This window comes from Euleptes europaea, chromosome 7 (genome assembly GCF_029931775.1).
Source record: "Euleptes europaea isolate rEulEur1 chromosome 7, rEulEur1.hap1, whole genome shotgun sequence".
NCBI lineage: Eukaryota > Metazoa > Chordata > Lepidosauria > Squamata > Sphaerodactylidae > Euleptes > Euleptes europaea.
Window position 1 is genome coordinate 24,628,796 of NC_079318.1, and position 22,631 is coordinate 24,651,426.

Below are 22,631 nucleotides of genomic sequence, written 5' to 3' on the forward strand. Positions count from 1 at the left end.
TCCTTCCTTAGAGAGATTTTTCTGTCTCTATCATTGTCTTCCACCAGCAGGTGAAGACTTCTTTGTTTTGTTTAGTGTTCCCCCACTAACTGTTATTGTGTTGTTATATATGTTTGTGTGTTTATATGTTCTATTTAATTTATTTAAAAGTTTTATGTAAATTTTATTTTAAATGCTATTTCACTTTCTTGGTGTTTTAATGTTGAAATATTTTACTGTTTTGGTGTTAGTTGCCTTGAGGACCCTATTTGGGTAGAAAAATGGCATAAACATGTTTTAAATAAACAAATAGATGGTAGGAAACTTGATAAATCCATCTGTCGTATTGATGATTGAGGAATGTTAACGGAATGGTTGATCCTTGGGAAGATGCCTAAGAAGCAGCATTAGAATTGGTTCCTCTTCTTCCCCCCCACTTCCAGCTCCTTCTTCTCCTCTGAACTTTCAGTCTTATCTCAGCTGCTGAGCTTTTCCTCTTATGGCTTCTCTAGACTAAATACAGCTATGTGTTAATACTCCAATGGTTACAAATAACAATCACACAGCACTCCGCCAATCCTCCTATTCTGTTGTGTTCCCATGCCACTTCATGCATGTTTAAATAAGGTAGCATACATTTTTGTGAGATATGTGTTTATAAACAAAATATCAGATTCACAGGCTACAGCTTTTCATCATATATTCCATATTAGTACATAACACTGGGATTAATTTCAGGTAGTTTAAGAAGACCAACCAAGGCCTATGAAAAATAGGCCAGAAACAGCTCTGGAATAAGAAAATTGACTGAGGTGAACTTTCTTTGAACAATAAATTAAGCAGATTCTGTGATGAAAGGGATGATTAGATAATGAATAAAGACCTCTACAGTTTTGCTATGGCACTAGCTGCATACTAACACCCAGCAGGCCAAAGCTTGTATCACAGATAATTAAGATTGGTCTGGAGTTAGGATGTGCATGTAAGTGTGATATTTTACATCCACAGTCTCATATATTTTTCCTGACTTACACCTCCTGGCTTCAGTTATGGCTATTATTAGTAATTGTATTTGGTTACATTTGTTTACTGATTTTATTAACTGATTTTATTATTGTCAGTTTTAAAACACTGTAACCTGCTGTGAGCCACAAAGAGGTAGATTCAAAAAATTAATTATTCCTTGCACATAGGCTGCTGAGTGCGAGGTGAAAGATTGTAGCCCTTATTACCAAAAATGTGCAAATGCTAAGAAGCCCAGTACTGCGATTTGCAGTTTGCCTAGCAAGATAATATCCATTCCCCTGATTCTAGGAGCCTCTTTAGGAGCATACATGTAAAATAACGCATTCTTTGGAACGAATACAGGTTCTAGCTCACAGCCAGAATGTAAGCTCATAATTTCCCCCCTAGACCCAATGGTGAAGATTTTGATAAACAATATGGAAAGATATTATAACACGAGAAGTAACATTTTGAGAGGAAAGGGTTTTCCAGTCATATAAAAAAAATGAATGAAAGAAGAACAAACAGTATGTATTGCTCATATGAAGACATAAATGTACTCATTAACTGTTCTGGAGCACAAAGAATTCTATAGTCCCAGAGGCACAAAGATAAAGGAAACACCTGTTGTCAGGAAATAATGATAACAATAGTTCATGGATGATATGCAGAAATCAGCCGCTGGCAGCTGCTAAGGGAGCATGAGCTCTGCAAGGTAAACAGGGGAGACAGCATATGGTCTCCGGTACAAAGTACGTCAGACCCCTCCAGCAAACTAGTACCCATCTGTGGTGTTAGCAGAAAACAGTAGGACAGCTTTGGACTCCAGAGGGACCTATCAAGTCACCTCGTCATAAAAATAAACAAGATAGTTAAGCCACAGCACACAAGGCAAGGAGCTCACCATCATGAGTTTCAGCAGAATGGAAAACAAGGTTCTCACTAGATCTTCTGGAAAGTTCCTCATTCTCCTTCACCACAAGGAGCATGTTGTAGACAGAGATCTTATCTTATAATGTCCTCATGCAGAATTTCTTACAGTTAAGTAAGAAAAAGTAGGCTGAACAAATTGTAATGCTACCATTTCAGTTTCATGTATTCTGGTGATTAGCCACAGATTTTAAAAAAGAATGTAGGTGGAAATGAACATTTTTAGGGAAATTACTTAGCAAGCCATTATGTCTGAAAAGTTTGTCTTAACGTGCAAATTGGCTTACTTGTTACATAAGAACTATGGACTGGAGCACCTTGGGGGATAGTTCTATAATATCTGGCAGAATGACCCTCACGTCTACCTGCAAAACTCTTAGCTGACAAATCTTAGTTCAGGGAGCCAAGCCATGCAGCTGAGAATGCCTGTGTGCGTGATTACTATGAAAGCATAGAACTGAGAATCTTTGGTATGAAACTATCACTGTGCGTAACGTGCTGCTGGGGAAAAGGGGCAGGGCAAGTTCTAGTTACAGAGAAAAACTAAGTAACGATGAGAGTTAAAAGGGCTTCTTATTATCTCTGCAGACCTTACAACTCCCCTATCTGGTAGGTAAACATTATATTCCAAGCAGAAGTGGCTTGCTGAAAAGTTAAACTCAAGGCAGGAGGAACATTTGAAAGGGAACTACCTGCTTCACAGCTCAGTTTCTTAGCCACTACACTAGCTCTCACAGTTTTGATGGTGTTCAGAGAGAGGTTTATTGATTTAAATCAGCTATTGAAACACTGGTTTAAAATTGCCAAGGAAAAAAAATGCAAATTTATATCATTGATTGAAATTTTTAAAAAATCACATGTTCTGAAACCATGCTGATAGGTTGCTATAACCATATTTAAACTGGATATTGCCACAGATGGTACACCATAAGCTTCTTGAATTAACTTAGTATTTTATTATTTTAGACATAGTGTACAGTACAGTGTATTTTTGGATAACAATGCTTATGACATCAAATAAGGTCTCTCTTTTACTGTTTTGCAGCCATGATATATTTCTGTAGACTGTTGCTGGGTGGAATCAACAATGGAAGGTGCTTCTTTCTCCCCAGTGACTACATTTCTGGATTAGATAAAAAACTGTTTTCAGCTGTAATATGTTTTCAGTTACCAAGGGTAATTTTTAATGAAACAACAGTGGATGTTGCAGCAACAACCAAAATGAGTTTTGTGGTGCCTTAAGTACAAACAGATTAAAAAGTAAAAAGGTAAAGGTCCCCTGTGCAAGCACCGGGTCATTTCTGACCCACGGGGTGACGTCACATCCCGACGTTTATTAGGCAGACTTTGTTTACAGGGTGGTTTGCCAGTGCCTTCCCCAGTCATCTTCCCTTTACCCCCAGCAAGCTGGGTACGCATTTTACAGACCTCGGAAGGATGGAAGGCTGAGTCAACCTTGAGCCGGCTACCTGAAACTGACTCCCGTCGGGATCGAACTCAGGTCATGAGCAGAGCTTGGACTGCAGTACTGCAGCTTACCACTCTGCACCACAGGGCTCATTACAAACAGATTACACTTCATTCAATTTGTTGGGTCTTTATGATGCCATAAGACTCCTTTTTCTTTCTGGGGCAAGTAGCTAATTCTTAGTTACATATTTTATAGGGTTGGAGTCAGGTGAAAATACTGGACTGAATGTCTTGGGAAACAGGCAGGATATAATGAAAAAAATAAACAGCATATTGAACGGGAGGGAGATTCTGCAGTTTAAAATGTAGATGTGCATGGAGGAATTTGGCATATGAAAAGGCATGTTTGGCATATGAAAAGAATGTTTGTTCTCAATTTAAAAAAAAAAGATTTCTTCTCATTTTTGTGTCATATCAGAAATTCCTTAAATCTCTCCTCTTTTTTTAACAAAGGCGGTATGGGACCACATTTTAACTTTAAAAAAAAAAAAAGAAACAGAAAATACCTCTCAGTATCTTGCATGGACTGCCAAAAAAACAAATCAGTGGGTTATAGATCAAATCAAGGCTGAACTGACCCTGGAAGCTAAAAGGACTAAACTGAGGCTATCGTATTTTGGTCACATTATGAGAAGAGTCACTGGAAAAGACAGTCATGCTAGGAAAAGTTGAGGGCAGCAGGAAAAGAGGAAGACCCAACAAGTGATGGATTGATTCAATAAAGGAAGCCACAGCCCTCAATTTGCAAGATTTGAGCAAGGCTGTCAAAGATAGGACATTTTGGAGGACATTGATTCAGAGGGTCTCCATGAGTCGAAAGCGACTTGACAGCACTTAACACACATCTTGCATGCCGCCAGTAATGTCATTGCTAATATTTTCATTTGACACGTGTATGGAGGCAGGCAAGACACTGCCAGTGACACGGAAACAATTTTAAACACTTCCTGTTTGGGATGGTCCTCAACAGCCTCTGCTCAGACACATCTGAGAAAAAAGGTCTCTTCCTTTTGCTCAGCACATTAACAAGACTGGAGCCCAAAGCTGGCAGGTTAGCTCAGCATTTCAAGCTTCTGTCTGTCACTCTGGAAGCATCTCCAGTCTTGCTTAGTTCAGAGAGGAAAAAAAAACTGGGGAAGCTGAATGCTTGTTGCTAAAGGGTGTCTGGACTGCCACAAAAAAGCAAAAAAAAACAAACATTTTATTGGTGCTATGGCTTGGGAAAAGTTCCCACGCCAAGTAGGGTTGCCAACCTCCAGGTACTTAACCAAACAAACAGCACTAATGACCAAATTCTCAAAAATTTGAAACAAGGACTAGCTGGAAATCTCCTGCTATTACAACTGATCTCCAGCAGATAGAGATCAGTCCACCTGGAGAAAATGGCCACTTTGGCAATTTGACTCTATGGCATTCAAGTCCCTCCTTTCCCCAAACCCCACCCTCCTCAGGCTCCGCCCCGAAAACCTCCCACCAGTGGTGAAGAGGGACCTGACAACCTATCACCAAGGCTGTTGCAGAGAAAAGTATAAACTGCTGACTCTGCGAAAAAGATTTTTTTTTCTGTTGTTGGAAAAGAAAGGGAGCATTCCCCTCCTCTCTTTTTCATGTGTAGTTTACATTGCTGCTGATCGAAAACAATGTTAATATTCTCCACTGTAGTCTGTTAAAATTATTATTCCCTAATTTCCACTGGCAGATGCAGCTCCTTAGTTGCAAAGGAATGCCTTTTCTCACCTTGGTTTCTTTCCTCTGTTTTACGCCCAAGCTCATCTTTAGAAGACGCATCTAATCTATGTATGCTCTGTGCCAAGGTTTGTAAACTTTGGTGTGCAGAATTAACCGTGTAAAGGTATTATTAAATGTGCAAATACTTAATTTACAAGCAAATTTATTCTGCTTTGAAACTTTTGAAAATGTTAAAAACAGTTGGTTTTCGTATTTTCTTGCAAAACTGATGGCAAAGGAGTAAGAGGGAACAGGGACGCAGTTGAAGAGGGGTGTGGCCAGTGTACCCAGTCAGGTGGGAGAGGAGACTGTGCTGAATATTTAACCCCCTGATGCAACAGCACTATTCTCTCTGAGCAGGATGGACAATTGGAGAGGGATCAGGTAGTTCACAAATGAGTAACTAAGTGGCCAGGTTTGCAGATGACACCAAATTGTTCAGGATGGTGAGAACCAAAACAGACTGTGAAGAACTCCTAAAGGATTTCTCCAAATAGGGTGAGTGGGTGACAATCTGACAAATGAGGTTCTAAATGTAAGAAAACTTTGACTTAGTGTGCAGTATCAGTGAACAAGGAAAACCCTATCCGAGGATTTATTATGAAAGGGGTTGAAAACAAAACTACCAGTATCATAATGCAGCCGTTCTCGGAATGCTGTGTACAGTTCTGGTCACTGAATCTTTAAAAGGGATATTATAGTGGTGGGAAAAATGCAGAATAGGGTAATCAAAATGATCAAGGGGGTGAAAGGAAAGGCAAATGAGTTTGGGATTTGGGGTTCCGAGAAAAGACAACTAATGGGAGACAGGATAGACATTTATGAAATTATGCATGGGGTAAAAAACACTGATAGATTTTTTCTTCTTCTCCTATAATACTAGAACTTGTGGGCACCCTGAAAAACGGTATACTCAGGGCAGACAAAAAGATGGCGTTCTTCCCTAAAAAGTAATTAACTTGTGGAATTCACCACCAAAAATGTTGATAGACTTTTTCTTCTCCTCCTATAATACTAGAACTTGTGGGCACCCTGTGAAGCTAAAAGGCAGTTTACTAAGGGCAGAGAAAAAGATGACGTTCTTCCCTAAAAAGTAATTAACTTGTGGAATTCATTAGACAAATTCGTAGGTCTATCAATGGCTATTAGCCAATACGACTAAATGTAACAGATGGCAGATTGATGGCCATAACATAGAACAAGTTAAAATATTCAAATACCTGGGAGTAGTGTTTCAGTCTTCTGGCACTTGGTCGACTCAGACAATGCACATAACTGAGGCTGCCCAAAGGTCTGCCACAGCAATTTAAAGATTTTTCTTTACAAAAGGAGGTGCACGTATACCCAGTGCATTGAAGGTATTTAAAGGGAAAGTGATCCCACAATTAACCTACGGCTCACAGGTATGTCTTTATAAAGATCTCCATAAATTTGAAGTAATACAATCTAAATTCCTTCTATCCTTATTTGGAGTACCTAGCTGCATTTCAGATTCCCAGCTTAGGATAGAAGCAGGCCTGGTACCTGTAGGAACACACGTATGGTTCCAAGCCATAAATCTCTGGCTCAAGCTAAACCTAGCTCCATCTGGATTAACCTCGCTAATACTCATAGATAACCACCCTTCAAGGTGGATAAGAGATATAGAGGCCCAATTGTACCATCTGGGATATAGTAGCAAAGCATTACTACAACTAGGTTATCAAAGAGCTAAATTACAAATTATAAATTAAGCAAAGGCTATGGGACACTGCACTTCAAACTGACAGAGCACGGGCCCCCTTTAACCAGCAAAGAAAGATTGTAATAAAAACTTTGTGCCTCTAAATTACCTTTACTCGCTGGAAACCCCAAAGTTGAGAAGAGCCTTTACCTTAGCCCGGTTCAACGTACTTCCATCCGCCCTTATTGAAGGAAGATATGCACGTATCCCATATGATCAACGAACCTGTCCTTGCCAGTCAGGCGGGATTGAAACCATTGAACACGTCTTTTACACTGGTGTTACTATCAGGAAATTAGATCCAGGCTCATTAGACCAATATTGTCCAAATACCCAGGTAGAACAAGCTCCTTTTATACTGACCTTCTTGCTGACTGCTCCAACGAGACCACCCTTAAGGTGGCAAAATTCTCCGCACAAGCATGTTTAATAAGACAGAAGAAGGTAACCTATATTTTAATTAAAGTTATCTAAGTGTTATAACTGTACCATTTAACTATTTATATGTGTCTAGAGTTATATCAATTTGTTGCTGGTCTTTGACCTTAAATAAACTTGTTGTTGTTGTTGACTAAATGTAATGTATTTGTTCAGTGGCAGTAGCCCTCTGAATACCGGTGCTGTGGGAAGCAACAGGAGGAAGCTTGGGCCCATATGCCCTGCTTGTAGACTAGAGGTATCTGGTTGGCCACTGTGTGAAACAATATTCTGGACTAGATCATAAATTTGGATTATCATAAAATTAAGGCGTAATAATTTTTCTCAAATATTGGTTATTGGCATCAATCTTATTGCTGAATGATCTTGAGGATGGCATAGAATTTAAAGATGTCATAGTCTGCATTTGAAACTGTTCAGAATTCTTTAAAACAAGATCTGAATATAGCCATCATCGTAAGTATCTGAAGGCTTTGCTCAGCATTAAATTATTTTCCAGTGCTGAGAGACATCCTCACATAAAGATGGTTTTATCACAATCTAATTATTTTTAATGAATGGCGAACATTTTGAATAAAATTGGTATTCAGAGATGCATGCTCCCGTTAGTAATCAGTACTTTTAAGTATTTTCAGAACAAAGAAAATAAAGGAATTCATGACTGACCTCCCTGAAAGCTTGTTAGATAGCAAAGTTTCTTTACAATGTTGTCATTTCTTCTTGTATGCTAGTCACAAAGGTGTTTTCTAATAGCTTTTTGGTCTTGTAAATTGCTCAGGTGTATTTTTTGCCCTAAAATATGCAGGATCCTGCTGGGTGTTTGATAACAATTTAACAGTTTGATGGATGAGTTGTTCTTCATTGTTTTCTGTCATCTGGTACAGACACAAGGACATTTGGTGTCCAGTAGAGAGATTTCCTCCCTTGCCCTCTAACTCTCCCTGTCCATTTAAAAAAAAACAAAAAACTTAAACATATTGATTCCTGGTGTTAGTACATTATTCTCACTGGAGTTTTGGAATGGTTGAAGTGTTTATTGTAAAGTTTTACAGAAAGCATTCTTGGGAATCAAAACACTTAAAGTTTTACTTGTGTTTGTTGATGGAGAGGTCCTTACCTTCCTTTTGTGTTCCCTAACACAAACTTTCAAGGAAGGAAGTTTCCCCTCTACTCTTAGTTGCTCAGTACGCACAAATGAAGTCCTGTGAACTCAGCGGGGAGCCATGCAACATATTCATCTCATTTTTCAGGAGACATGGTGAGCAAGTAAATTGAACAGTATGGTGTGACTCTGTGAAGGATGTCCATTTCCCGGGTGCCCAGAACCATTTAACCGACTCAGCATCTACCTTAGTCATATCTACCATGGTTTAGAATATCTGTAAGCTTGCCCATGTCACTTTCTACAATCAACCGCCAACAGCTGAAAAAGTTCAAGTTGCCTCCTCTCTGCCAGCTCCAGCATTGCTCCCACTTCCACTCCCAGGAGGCTAGATGTCATGGCTTCCTGCAAAGGACTTGACATTCCTGCTTTTCTTTTGTTGTTGTCTTATTTTGTCCTGCAGCTTTTCCGTCAACAAAGTTCGGCATTTGCCACTAGGCCTATTCATTTTACTTCCACCAAAAACTGTAATGGCTCTCTGCCATATTCTGGTGTCTTGCATGGCAACAATCGCATTCTGTGTTGGCCACCATTGGGTACTCTCTTATTTTCTACAGTTTTCCCAATTTAGATATAGAATGTTGTGGCTTTTACATTGTCTTTAAGAAGTAACATTTACTCAACATTATTCACATCGCCATCATCTGCATGTCCTCTCCTTGCCTGCTTATTTGTCTGGTCCATCACACATGTGTTTCGCTATGGTTCTATGTATTTCCTCTCCTGTTGCAATTTTCTTGCCTTGCTTTCCTCTCTTCTCTTCTACCTTAGTGTGTTTGATTATTGTACTTCTGTCAATGAAGATAGGCTTTTTTAATGCCATTTCTACAAGAGACACTTGAGAATACGGGGGAGGGGGAGGATATAAACTGTAATGTTGAGTGGGTGGCTTTTTAAAACTCAAAGAATCATGGTCTTTGGGGCAGATGAATCATTCTGCTAAATATCTTACCATGTAAACTTTCGCCTAGTTGCTCCACACTGGAAGATGTTCCTAACTTGGTTGTTGGCTTGGGTTCTAAAAATGCTCCCTGTTAATATTGTCCATGCCCCTAAAATGATGAATGGAATTCTCACCCAAAGTCCAGCATGTGCAATGCCCATGAGATTTAGCACACTGGCACGATAAAAGCTAAAGAGCAGTGACTCACAAATGCTGATGGACAGTGTGATCAAAGGTAGTTTTGTAGAGACTGCTCTTTAGAGCTGGCACCTCATCAGTCAACATGACTGGGTTACATTAGCCACATTTTCCCTGTCCGCTGAAGGAAAACTAGGCTGTTTGACAGAAGCTAATCTGACTCAGTCAGTCATTTATTAATACGGCACATAAGCCAATCATATACAGAAGAAGAGAATAGTGAATGGTTGTCTAAAATCCCATTGATACTGAAACCAGAAATTCTAAATATAAAAGTATAAGATATGTGTGGTAGATGAGCAATTGCTGTAAAGCAGGCATACTCAACTTGTGATCTACCAAGTCTAATAAGGGTACAAACCACCATCTACTTTCTGCTAGTTGCCCAGGATAATAAAAGCAGGATGGTTGTCAGGCTGTAATTCATGGTTATGTTTTTGCTGGTGGATCACACATTTGTATTTGTCTTTTTCCTTATAGGGGGGAGGGGTAATTCCTGTCAGGTAAACAGCAGAAGGGAAAGGACTGAACCGCTTTGAACCCCTACTGTGGCCCAAATCCCTCCTCCAAACAGCTGCTTTTTAACATGGATCTTGACTTTAAAGTGGTTTCAGTTCTGATAGAAATACTTCACCTCAGTCAGCCCTGAATATCCCATTGCAAGATGCTGAAATGAAATGTAATGGCAGCTGACCTCTGTCCCTTATGCATTGAAGTGGGGGGTATGAGCCCAATTTTAAGAGTGTGCAGGGTATGGGGTCTTTTGCATCCCATACCCATCTTGTTGCCCATGTACTTTTACCCAGCTGGGCTCAGAGCCAACTGAGATAAAAGTGCCTAGGCAATAGACTGGAGATAAGCTCTGGGTTAGGAAGAAGGTTCATCTCCCCTTTACCTGCGCACTATGTCTGCTCTGAAAATTGGGCCCCAAATTCAATATGATAGGGACAGCCCTGCCATTAGAGAGACAGGGCTGCAGCTATCATGCCGAGTTTGGCCCTAAGTAATAAAATATTAACATACTAACTGCCACCCAGTTTAACGTGATCCCAAATCATGCTAATAGCGATCAAAAGCATACCAACTGTCTTTGTTTTTATCTGCTTGTAGGAATTCCCTGTACTTTCCACAGAGCTTGAAGAAAAATGTGAACAAATCAGTGAGAAATTACTCCATTTGGAAGATCAACTTCAAACAGCAATTTGCAGCTGTGATGAAAGCCTCAGTCATATCCTTTGTGGTTTCCTTTCTTTAATATTCCAGGTAAAGTTCTAGGTTTCATTGATACATTTCTGAAATGGACATTGTGTTGATACCGCTGAAGAGAATTACATTAATATATTTTGAGCAGATGTCTCACCATTGAGACACCATTGAGTGAAGATCATTCTCCAGTGTTGGGTTGGGACTGAACAGTGATTTGCGAGAGCCTTGTGGGAGTTCCAGCAGATCGATTACACCATATCTAATGGACGAAGGAATGATGTTGTTGAAGGCTTTCAAGGTCAGAGTTCATTGGTTCTTGTAGGTTATCCAGGCTTTGTAACCGTGGTCTTGGAATTTTCTTTCCTGACGTTTGGCCAGCAGCTGTGGCAGGCATCTTCAGTGTTACTACTCTGAAGATGCCTGCCACAGCTGCTGGCGAAACGTCAGGAAAGATAATTCCAAGACCACGGTTACACAGCCCGGATAACCTACAAGAACCGAAGGAATGATGATTTCCATGTTAGGGTAAAGGACCAGAAGATGGGGCATGTCAAAAACAATTGCCACTCTCCTTGTTCTATGGGGGTGCTGCTGCCAATTTTTTTTTGCAGGAATCAAATTAGCTCATGCTGAACATCCAATCCCAGCAAATTAATCAGGCTGCTTCCACATGGTTTCCCGCCCCCCCCCCTCATGTGGACTGTGGGATGTGCTCATTTTTGTTGGGAGCTTCCACATGGCGTTGTGCTCATCCCGAGCATGACATGTCGGGTTCCTGGGGCTTCAAACTGGCAGACCTAACCTCTGCTTTTCTTCCTCCCCTTTTAGCCCTTTAACAGATTTTCCCCCCATTTCACAGCCAGGCTGTGTTGTAGCTTTATACCATGACTTGGGCCAAACTAGATGTGATGACGTCCATGGGTTGGACCTGTGGACACCGCCACTATTTTAAAGTGATTTAAAAATGCTTGCAAGGGCCTGATCCTAATCAGGCTCACAGCACGGCAGGCTAAGTCACTTTTGTCCCCCCCCCCCCCATGCCTTTTCAAGTGCTGCAAGAGCCCCAGGGAAGGGTATGGCCATTTTGGCACTTGAAAAGCTGAGGGGACGGGGACATGAACTCTTCAGCCTGCCACCCCTATGGTATTTTAAAATAGCTTTACAATGGTGTTGTTGTCCACATGTCGGACCCATGGATGCTGACTCATCAAGTTTGGCCCTCAGCTATGGAGGGTAAAAGGAGGGAGAAGTTGGATTGCTGGGTCATGGGGGGACCCAACAATATTCTCATCCCATCATTGATTCACTGACACTGTGACGGATGGAAAGGGAGAGGGGCAGGGGAGTTGCCAGCAGTGAGCTTTGTGGGGGGCAGAGTGGGTGGATGCCCCTCCCACCAGCTTTCACACTGCTCACTGCTGCTGCTGCTGTAGAGGGGACACCATTTCATGCACCCATGTGGAAGCAACCCTGGTGTGTCAAGACCATGCTGGCTCTCGTCAAAGGTAGCTAGTGTCTCTAAAAAGTGGGAATGCTCCAAGTCCCATCCACCCTGACAGTCATTTCCACCATATCGTCCCTTGCTTTCACCCATCCAAAGCTTCTCCTACCTATTCCACCCAAGTTCCACAAATAGAAGTCATGCTTATCAGTGACAACAAATGTTCAGAGACACTATACCTTTCAATACCAGATGCTTCAGTCAACAATAACAGGAGATTCTGTTGTTCCCATGCACTGTTTGTAAGCTTCTCAGAGGCATTTGACAGTATTGGAATGAATGGAGATTAGTGACTTGTCCAATGTCACAACCTCAGTTGGAGGAAGAAGCAGGGTCTGAGCCACAAACACCAAACCACTCATTTGATCTCACATTTGGTTTTACTGAACACACACACATCCATTTTTTTGTTATTGTCAAGTGACAGCTGACTTATGGTGACCCCATAGGGTTTTCAAGGCAAGAGCTGTTCAGAGGTGGTTTGCCATTGCCTGCTTCCGCATCACACCCCTGATATTCCTTGGAGGTCTCCCTTCCAAATACTTGCCAGAGTCAAGACTGAGAGTGGCACTGGCCCAAGGTCCCCCTGCAAGTTTCTATGGCAGAGTGGGGATTCAAACCGGGGTCTCCCAGATCCTAGTCCTACACCTGAACCACTACACTACGCTGGCTCTCACACATCCATTTTAGTACAAGACAAATAAGTGAGCCGAGAGACATGTGAGTTACCCAAGGTCACAAACTGAGTGCAAGGCAGAGTTGAGGTCTAACTCACATCAAATATCACAATTCATTTTTGCTTTCTGATAATCCCCCCAAACATCCCTTCCCCAACCAGATCCCCTCCATACTAATCCCCCTTCAATTAATTTACCCAACAACTAATTTTCCTTCTGCATATACTATTGGCAAGGAAAACCTCACTCATATCTGCCTAGAACTCACCTCAGCTCAGTTGTACACAATATTATTCCTCTTTACCTCCAGTTTAAAAGGGCAGAAATCATAGGGCAAAAGAAGCATGATATTTTAAGTCGACAGCTACTGCCCAATCAGTTGCCAGCTAGTATGCTCGACAGCCTAGCCTGTTTCTGCCACACTACCCCCTCCAGGCTCCCTTCCCGTTATCAACCGCACAGGCATCGGTACTCTAACTTCCGCAATCCAAACCCGGAATCCTGCAATCCAAAATTAGTTAAGGCAGAATTCTTTCCTATGAGGGAAGGCTGAAGAGTCTGGGACTTTTCAGTTTAGAAAAGAGATGACTAAAAGGGGACATGATAGAGGTTTATACAGTTATGCATAGGGTAGGAGCCCCGTGGCACAGAGTGGTAAGCTGCAGTACTGCAGTCCAAGCTCTGCTCATGACCTGAGTTCAATCCCGACCGAAGTTGGTTTCAAGTAACCGGTTCAAGGTTGACTCAGCCTTCCATCCTTCCGAGGTCAGTCAAATGATTACCCAGTTTGCTGGGGGTAAAGGGAAGATGATGGGGAAGGCACTGGCCAACCACCCCATAAACTAAGTCTGATTAGTAAACGTCGGGATGTGACGTCACCCCATGGGTCAGGAACGACCCGGTGCTTGCACAGGGGACCTTTACCTTTACCTTTTTTTTTTTACAGAGAGAGGACAGAGAGAAATCTTCCTCCCTTTCCCTAAATACTAGAACTCAAGGGCATCCAATGAAGTTGTGGGCAGCAGATTCAGGATGGACAAAAGGAAATACTTCTTTACACAATGAGTGATTAAAATGTGAAGCTCACTGCCAGAGGATGTTGTGATGGCCAGTGGCACACATGGCTTCAAAAGGGGATTCGACAGATTCATGGAGGATGGGTCTACCAGCAGCTATTAGCCATGGTGACAGAAGAGCACTTCCACTTTCAGAGGTAGTTAACCTCTGAATACTAGTGCCAGGAAACAACATCAGGGTAACACCTTGGCCTCTGTGCTCTGTTGGCCCTCCAGAGTAACAGGTTGACCAGTGTATGAGACAGGATGCTGGACTAGATAAACCTCTGGTCCGATACAGCACTTACATATGTTTTTATGTAAGTCTTTACACACACACACACACTACACAGTGCATTGAGCCTCTTTTGTATTATTTGTGCCCTTTCTTCCAATCACAGAAGATGCAGAACAGAAACTGAATATACATTCTTGACAGTGTAAGTTTAATTTCTTTTTTGGGGAATGATGGCTGATCTATAAAACTACTTTAAAGTGGGGACTAGATTATTTGAATCTACCCTGAAATGTTTAAAATATTTTCATGACAAAAAAAATGGTGGGCATACTGAGCTCTGCATTCACAGAAATGATCTACTTAATTATCATCTTTAGCCAAAACAGGGCATATAATCTTGGCAAGATACTTTCCCCTTGAAATATTCAATAGTACTTTTCATGACATATTATCCAACAATTTTATCTGCATACTGCAGTGTTAAATACAAATAATCACAGAAGGATGGAGATTTGGTTCCGTCCCAGATGAAATCCCTTGAATAGAGAAATAGCTGCCAACTGGCATCTGGGTAAATTTTTCCTGAACCTTGAGCTGCCTGCCATGTTTGCCTGAACAGAAAGGTGTAATTTTTTTAAGGGCTGGGGAAATCACTCTCCCCTTTTTCTCCAAAATTCTTCTAAAAATAAATTCTCCCCACAATGGTAAAGCCTGCTGAAATTGAATGCATAGAGCAATGCAGTGCCAGGAATGCAAGACAAGATGAGAAGAGAGAGAAAGAGAGTGCTATGGAAAGAGCATATAAATAGAAGAGAGCAGGAAAAGGTTGTTTTATTCATCAGGATGTGTTAGCAAGCCCTGTTGAAAAAAACCCTTTTCTGAAAGAGTGGATTATAACATTTTGAAAACCAGAAACAGAAAACCAAACTCTATCAATATTGATTGATTGTTTTTTTATTTAACTGTAAAAGGTTAGCAACAAGCCAATAAAAATGGATCCATAAAAACATGCCTAGGCATAAAAGCAGTGTCAGTCTAAAACGATACTGATAAAACCTCAGACTAGGAACAGATCATAAAACATCTAAAAAAGATGGAACCGCTTAGTTAAAGCTTGGGTCAAGAGAAATGTTTAGACTTGGCACCTAAAAGAAAGTAAGGTAGGTGTCTGGCAAGCCTCAAGGGAAAGGAAATTCCAAAGGCACAACACTACCACCAAAAAAGCCCTTACCTCTACAGGCAGGTTGGATTATATGGGAAGAGGTGGTATAGGGCCTGTAGGGGCATGGCTCTGTTTTATTTGCCTGTAATGTCTTATTTTACACAGCATGTGACATGACATTGCTGCACTAAACATGGCAATATTGTTCTATGCACTGTGCTGATTCAGACTATTGGCCGTTAGGAGTGGAGAATACATACCCCACAAGGATGTCACAATCATGTTGTGTAAAACTAGGTATTACTGAGAGAAGAGGAAAGTGACATGAAGTTGTCACTTGGACACATGTCTCCATGTCTTCTGTAGAACCACCCATTTCCACTCACCATGCAACACCATGTGTGGTTCAGGTGAATCAAGGGTGGTTGGGTCAAGGCCTTGTGGCCTGAGGTTAGGTGGTTCTTGAACAAATGGATTCAGTTTATACTCATGTGCGAGTGGTGACCAACAGGAATATGCTCTAGAAAATAAAATTGGTATTTTTTGGATCAAGATAGCAGGGAAGGCATAATCTCAGTAGAACACAGGCCAATATGGAAAGCCCAACACATCTAATGTCAACCCAGAGAATCCAAGTCAAACCAACTGAATCAAGGGAAGGCAGTTCTCTCCGGCCCAACAAAACCAGTGTCAAACTACAGAAGCCCATAGAACAGAGGACTAATGTGACAGCACAAGCCCAACAGAACCATTATCAAGCCAGAGAATCCCAGCAGAATCACCTGGGCAATCTCCCCATAATGTCTGATCCCATTTGAGCGTGAATGCTGCCTGCCTCTATACTCCCTCCTGTTGCCTGGGAAACCTGCAAAAAACACACACACACACCCAGTTTGGAGCTTTAAAACACCAGTCCCATATATTCCCAAATATTTATGGGAATATTTGAGATCGGGATACTCGTATTGCCAAGATTCCTAAATAGCTATCTGGATTCCAAATATATCTGAAGAATACTGATAAGGTATTTTTGGTGTATATATTTTCATACCAGGTACATCCGAATGCACATCCCTAGTGACCAAACCAAACTAGATGGCAAATAGGTTACCTAGCTACAACGTATCTTTTTTTTTTATAATAATTTTATTGGTTTTTATAATACAAATTTTCCATGATAGTAAATAACAATAAAAGCAATATGAAATTTAAAATTCTAACTCTATATTGTTATAATTTCTTGAATTCATAACAAAAAAAAAAACAAATTAGAGGAAAATTTATGGCTTCCCCATCACCTCTCTCCGCCTCTTAACAAAATATTCATCCCATCGTAATTGGTCTGATCTTAACTATCATAAATTCATTTAACTTTCATAAAACATCTTCTATTAATATAAATGATTATAACTCTTAATATTAATTGTGTCTTCTAGATCAGATTAATAAGTATTCTTCCATTTTTCCCAGTTTTAATTCATATTCACAATATTTCATCCAATCCTCCCATTCCCCTAAAAATCGAACATTGTCTTTTTCATTTAAAATGGCTGTAAGTTTTGCCATTTCCACCAATTCAAACATTTTCCCAATCCAGTCTTTTTTCTCGGGAATTTCTGCCCCCTTCCATTTTGCTGCATAAAGCAGTCTCGCAGCTGTTGTAGCATAGATCAAAAAAGTTCTTTGTATTAGCAAGTCGTCAGGTATCATACTTAATAGCATCATTTCTGGTGTTTTGGGTATATTTTTTTGTACTATTAGTCTCAGTTCATTGTATATCATATCCCAAAAATCTTTAGCTTTATCACAAGTCCACCACATATGGTAAAAGGAACCAATTTCCGTATTACATTTCCAACATTTAGGGGATGTCACTTTATATATCTTTGCCATCTTCTTAGGTGTTAAATGCCATCTATACATCATTTTATAAATGTTTTCTCGAATTGATTGCGCGTTTATTCCTTTCAAATCTTTTGACCAAAGTCTTTCCCATTTATTAAAAGCAATATCATGTCCGATATTTTGAGCCCAATCAATCATAGTTGGTTTAATTATCTCCTGCTCACAATATAATGTTAAAAGTAGATTGTACATTTTAGAGATCAGTTTCAGATTGTTTTCTAGTAACATCTTGTGGAAAGGGGACTTTTCTTTAGAAAATCCATTTTTCATATCTTGTACATCTACAACGTATCTTTTGTGCCTGATGGAATGAACAAATAAAGGAAAGCACAGCTTTGTATAGGCTGGCAACCATGACTGACGACCCTGTTCTTGTATTGCATTAGGCCAATGTAGATCTTTTCCCCCTCAGCACAGCAGCATGTGGAAATTCCCAAATAAAGTGGGGGCATGCTTTGTGCCACCCGGAAAAATACCCCATGTGGGAACAGTCCAGGAAATTCCAGTTTCAGAGTGCATACTGCTCCTGGAAACTGATCTACAGAGGTCATAGAATCATAGAGTTGGAAGGGACCACCAGGGTCATCTAGTCCAACCCCCCGCACAATGCAGGAAATTCACAACTACCTTCCTCCCCACACCCCCAGTGACCCCTACTCCATGCCCAAAAGATGGCAAAGCTGCCCTCCCTCTCATCATCTGCCTGAGGTCATAAAATCAGCATTGCTGACAGATGGCCATCTAGCCTCTGCTTAAAAACCTCCAGGGAAGGAGAGCTCACCACCTCCTGAGGAAGCCTGTTCCACTGAGGAACCACTCTAAATGTTAGAAAGTTCTTCCTAATGTCTAGAGACCCTGGAGAACAGGATCAGAACAGTCGTGCAGGTTTCGCCTTTTGAAGATTATCAGTCAAGGTAGATACATGGCCCCTCCCCGATCAAGAGCAGTCTATCTGATTGTAACCAGAAAATTGTCTGACAATTGTCTGAAATTGTCCTCTGGCTACATTATACAGCTCACACAAATACATTGCTTGCGTCAGGATTAAAATTACAGGATAGTTGGTGAATAATTGGTGAATAAGCTGCCTGAACCAGCTCTTATTATGAACAATGACCCACTATGTAAAGTAATGCGTGTTAATTATGCCCACAAGATTTCCGATGGCAAGTAAATCACATGATAACGTGGGCAGTCCCTGAGTGAAGAATGGGTCCCCAGAGGGTGATATGCCAACAACTTGAAGGTAGGTATGGCACTTTAGTTTAAAATGAGTTGAAAATTGTAGCCATTGTCTCTTTAATGAAAAGAGAGAGAGAGAAAGAGAGAGAGAGTTTAAAAGGTTCATTCAGAACTTACTTCCTGGTGCCGTCAAGCAGTTCTGCCAATATTTAAGCACGCATTGTGGCTTTGATTAATAATTAAACTTCTATTAGAAGAAATAAATCCCAGATGCCATTGTTGTTCATTATACGTTTTATGGAACAGGATATTGGAATCAACCAGCTTGCTAGTAGGGCATGAATAACACAGAACACAAACGAAGGCAGAAGCCAGCACTAATGCTCAGCACTGAATATTGACATAGACCCACCGGGGATTTTTATTTAATATTGTAGCTTCTCAAAGCAAATATTAAACAGTCGGCTTTGCGTTTGGGGATGGGTGGAGGAGCAGACTTCCAAATTAAGAGTAAAACTTGCCGCCTATCTCTACAACTGATAAATCTGTTGAATAATAGCTACCTGACATAGTGGAGAGCCCTGACCTGGATGGCCCAGGCTAGCCTGATCTCGTCTGATCTCAGAAGCTAAGCAGGGTCAGCCCTGGTTAGTATTTGGATGGGAGACCACCAAGGGATACCAGGGTTGCTGTGCAGAGGAAGGCACTGGCAAACCTCCTCTGTTAGTCTCCTGCCATGAAAACCCCAAAAGGGGTTGCCATAATTCGGCTGCAACTTGAAGGCACTTTACACACACACACACATAATGGAGTAAACCCACAAAAGAGCCAATGACTGTTGATCAGTAGCAAGCATATGAAAATAATCTGAACTGTTAATTGGAGGAACCAAAGACAGAGGGGGGTGACTCACGGCTGGTGTCTGAGGAGTTGATGAGAGGTGTTACTTTCCTGACAGGAAAGGCCTAGCATTCCCCAAGTAAAATTAAATGGATTTTATATTGCAATTTCACAGTCGTTTTGGGTCTTAATTAGCTGTTATGGTTTGACAGACAATTTGAGGGCATGAAATAGGCTGTCTGGGATAAAATGCCTTTTTTGTTACAAGAAATGGGTTGGCCATTTAAATTTTGCATATATAAAATGCTTCTTTCTGCACCTTGTTTAAAGCAAGTTCCCGTTAATGATCCTGAAGCTTTCATTCAAATGAGACAGAAGGAAGCAAAGTCACACATTTCACCCTCTCAAAACATGAATGTGCTTCTCTTTCCCTCCCCGGTAGTTCTTTCAGCATCATCACAGGGTGGTTATCCCTGTCACTCACAAATACCAGCACACAAATACACTCTCACCATTTCTAAATTAATCTCCTTCCCTCCCATGTAACCGATGCAATACATGTTTCCTTTCTACTGGGATATTGGAACTTGGATGTAGAATTCTTGTAAAGTTGCCTCGGAGTTTTTAAAGCAAACCATCTTATTCAATAAACACTTTTATTCTCGGACTAATTTGTCCACTGTTAAAACTACATGCAAACCCCGCCACCCCAAAAAATGAAAATAGGCTGAAGAAACCCAATGCCCTAGGCATTGCAACACTGGAACAAAACCAAGGTCCAAGGCAGCTGTATAATCCATCCAGTCCTGGTGAAAGATTTGTCTGGTGGACTGAGTCTCCTGCACGGAAGGTTCCCCCCCCCCCAGTAGTTCTGTTCTAGTGAACCCCCATAAACTCCATACTGGGCATGGTAAAAGCCTGCAATGGGAAGGGAAATTGACAGAAAACCGGCCCCTCTCTTCTAATAATGGAAGTGCCTTTCCCTCATTGGAAACAGACCATAGGATAAAAGCCAGTGCCTCTATTAAGATGCTTTGTTTCACATACAATTACCCTTTATTGTTCTTATCTTCCCTCCTATGATTTTTGCTTTATTTCTTTATACCAAAAGCTTCTTTTTAATCCTTTAGCAGAATACATAGATGAACAGCCCCCAACATGTACTCTCAGAATACATATCAAGGGTAATTAAAACTCATGTGCACAAACTTCTTAAAGGCCTGCTGTTGCCAATTGTGATTTCTGCAGAACTTCATGATTAAGCTACAGCTTTGTGGGGGTCCCGAATATGTTTTTGCTACATCTAAGGTATCATGAAGGGTTTCTTTATTTTTACATTGTATAATATTTTTAAGAGCTTAATATCGAGATACTTTGTTCAGTATCTTCTATGTATCTTGCCTCTATATTGAAAAAGAGGTCTAAAAATTAGGACAAATTTTTGTCTCTTTTTACAAATATTAGTTCCCCTTAAAGTAAGGAAGAGTCACACATTAAAGCAAATGTATGTAAATTACACAAAAAGATGAAATCTTGAGGAAGCTTTAATAGGCTTGGAAGCTGCCAAAAGGCTTTTCAAACTGGTGTGTGCGACAGTCTGGCATTGAAGATATTTGCATAACTCTCTCATGATTCCCTCCAGTCACATTTTTTCCTAAAGAAAAAAGATTTTTGAGTTCTCTACTTCATAACCTAAGGATATCTTTTCATGTTGACATTGTACTTGGGTAAGGCAACATTTCCTAATTTATCAGGCCCCCCCAAAGAAAGATAAAAGCAAGTAGGCATATCACTGACAATTTATACTTGGCCTTTTTTTTTTTTTTTGCATAGGGAGTTTTGAAACTTTTGTTTTCAACTCGAGAGTTTTAATTTTTATTATTATTATCAAACGGTTCCCTTGCTGAAGGTTAGCATTTGTGCCCAACTTGCATTAAGTAACAGAATGAAACTTGTTCGCATTTAAACAGATTGGATTTGGCCAGCAGCAGAATTAAAGTTCTCAAGGAAAACTACAATTCTCAGCACTGTTAACTAAAAATAAGTTCCAATTAAAACGGTTTACTATAAAGCACATATGTTCAAAATGTAAGCTTAGATTCTGCTCTTCCCCATAAGGCATGGAGCAGCCTTTCATTCTATAAGGGAAGCCACAGTGGAAGTGTGAGAAAGAAGAGGGAGAGGGACTTCATTCCTAAATTGGGTGTGAGGGCACAATGAATATTAACTCAGAGATGTTCTCCTGTTAGTCAAAATTACCATTCATGACCTGCAAATTTGGCACCTAGACAGAGAGAGCTCTTTATGTTCATTTATATTCCACTCAAGCTGAGATCTAAGATTATTTCCTCTGCAGTATTCTCATTGTATAACACGTTGGGATTTACAACAGCCACTCACACTTACATATGCACACCAAGAAAAAAAAAAAAGGAACACCAAAAACGCTGCTCATTTCGTACCCCTCAAGCAAAAATGCTACATAAAGCTGTCTGTTGCCTACAGGCCTAAGGAAGATGTGGGAGAAGGAAGCAAGTGTGAAATATGTATTAATATTTAATCCAAGCAATTTGGATGAACTTGATGCTGCAATTAGCTAGCAATGCCCATCTGTTGTGCACGGTACAACAACAACTTATTAAATAATTTGGAGAAGGGGAAAGGAGCTGCCAATTACCTTTCAATTTATTCCTTAATAAAGCATATACAGTCTCTACAGAGAGAGATCCAGATGGTGAAGGAAGCTCTCCAGGCCATGTTGGTGCAGCTCCAGCCAGCGAAGGAGGCAGAAGAAGATGCTGCTGCTGCAGACTTCCTTGGTGACAGCTGGTGTCCGGGAAAGCAAAGCTTAAAGGAGTAATGAGGAGGAAGGCGGAGGGCCTAAGTCGCAAGGGTGTTTTACAGGAACAGAATGCTCTCTTATTAGGCCTCAAGGATTCCTCCTGTTTCTGCATAACTAATGACAACTAAATCAATTACAGAAAAAAAAGGAGCCTCGGGGTCTTGCCTGACACATATCGTAGGTTGCACATTCGCTGGTCCGGCTCTAGAGACAGCTTTCAAAGCAGAGCATCCTTCCTGCCTGCCCCTCCATGTGCAAATCTCAAGTGGATGCATTGGAAATTATGCCTCCCAGTGAGATTTTTGTAAGAAATGCATGACAATCTATTTGTGATTTTCTCAATCTGTTTTTCCCCCTGCACACCTGACAGAGTAAAATGGAAGTCTGTACCTTCAGAAGTGATTTCACTTCCTGACAATCTAAGGAACAGTTGCTTTCACAAAGAAG

The 22,631-nt window shown here is 40.7% G+C and overlaps 1 protein-coding gene across 1 annotated transcript in view; it reads left to right on the forward strand.

The window, feature by feature from the left end:
* DISC1 (DISC1 scaffold protein) overlaps nt 1-22,202 on the forward strand; it is a 159,042-nt gene extending 136,840 nt beyond the window's left edge. The window contains exons 12-14 of the mRNA XM_056853327.1: nt 10,687-10,801; nt 10,925-10,929; nt 22,053-22,202. Of these exons, the coding sequence (XP_056709305.1) occupies nt 10,687-10,801; nt 10,925-10,929; nt 22,053-22,202 (270 nt within the window). The remainder of the gene's footprint in view (nt 1-10,686; nt 10,802-10,924; nt 10,930-22,052) is intronic.
* Nucleotides 22,203-22,631: the final 429 nt, after the last annotated feature.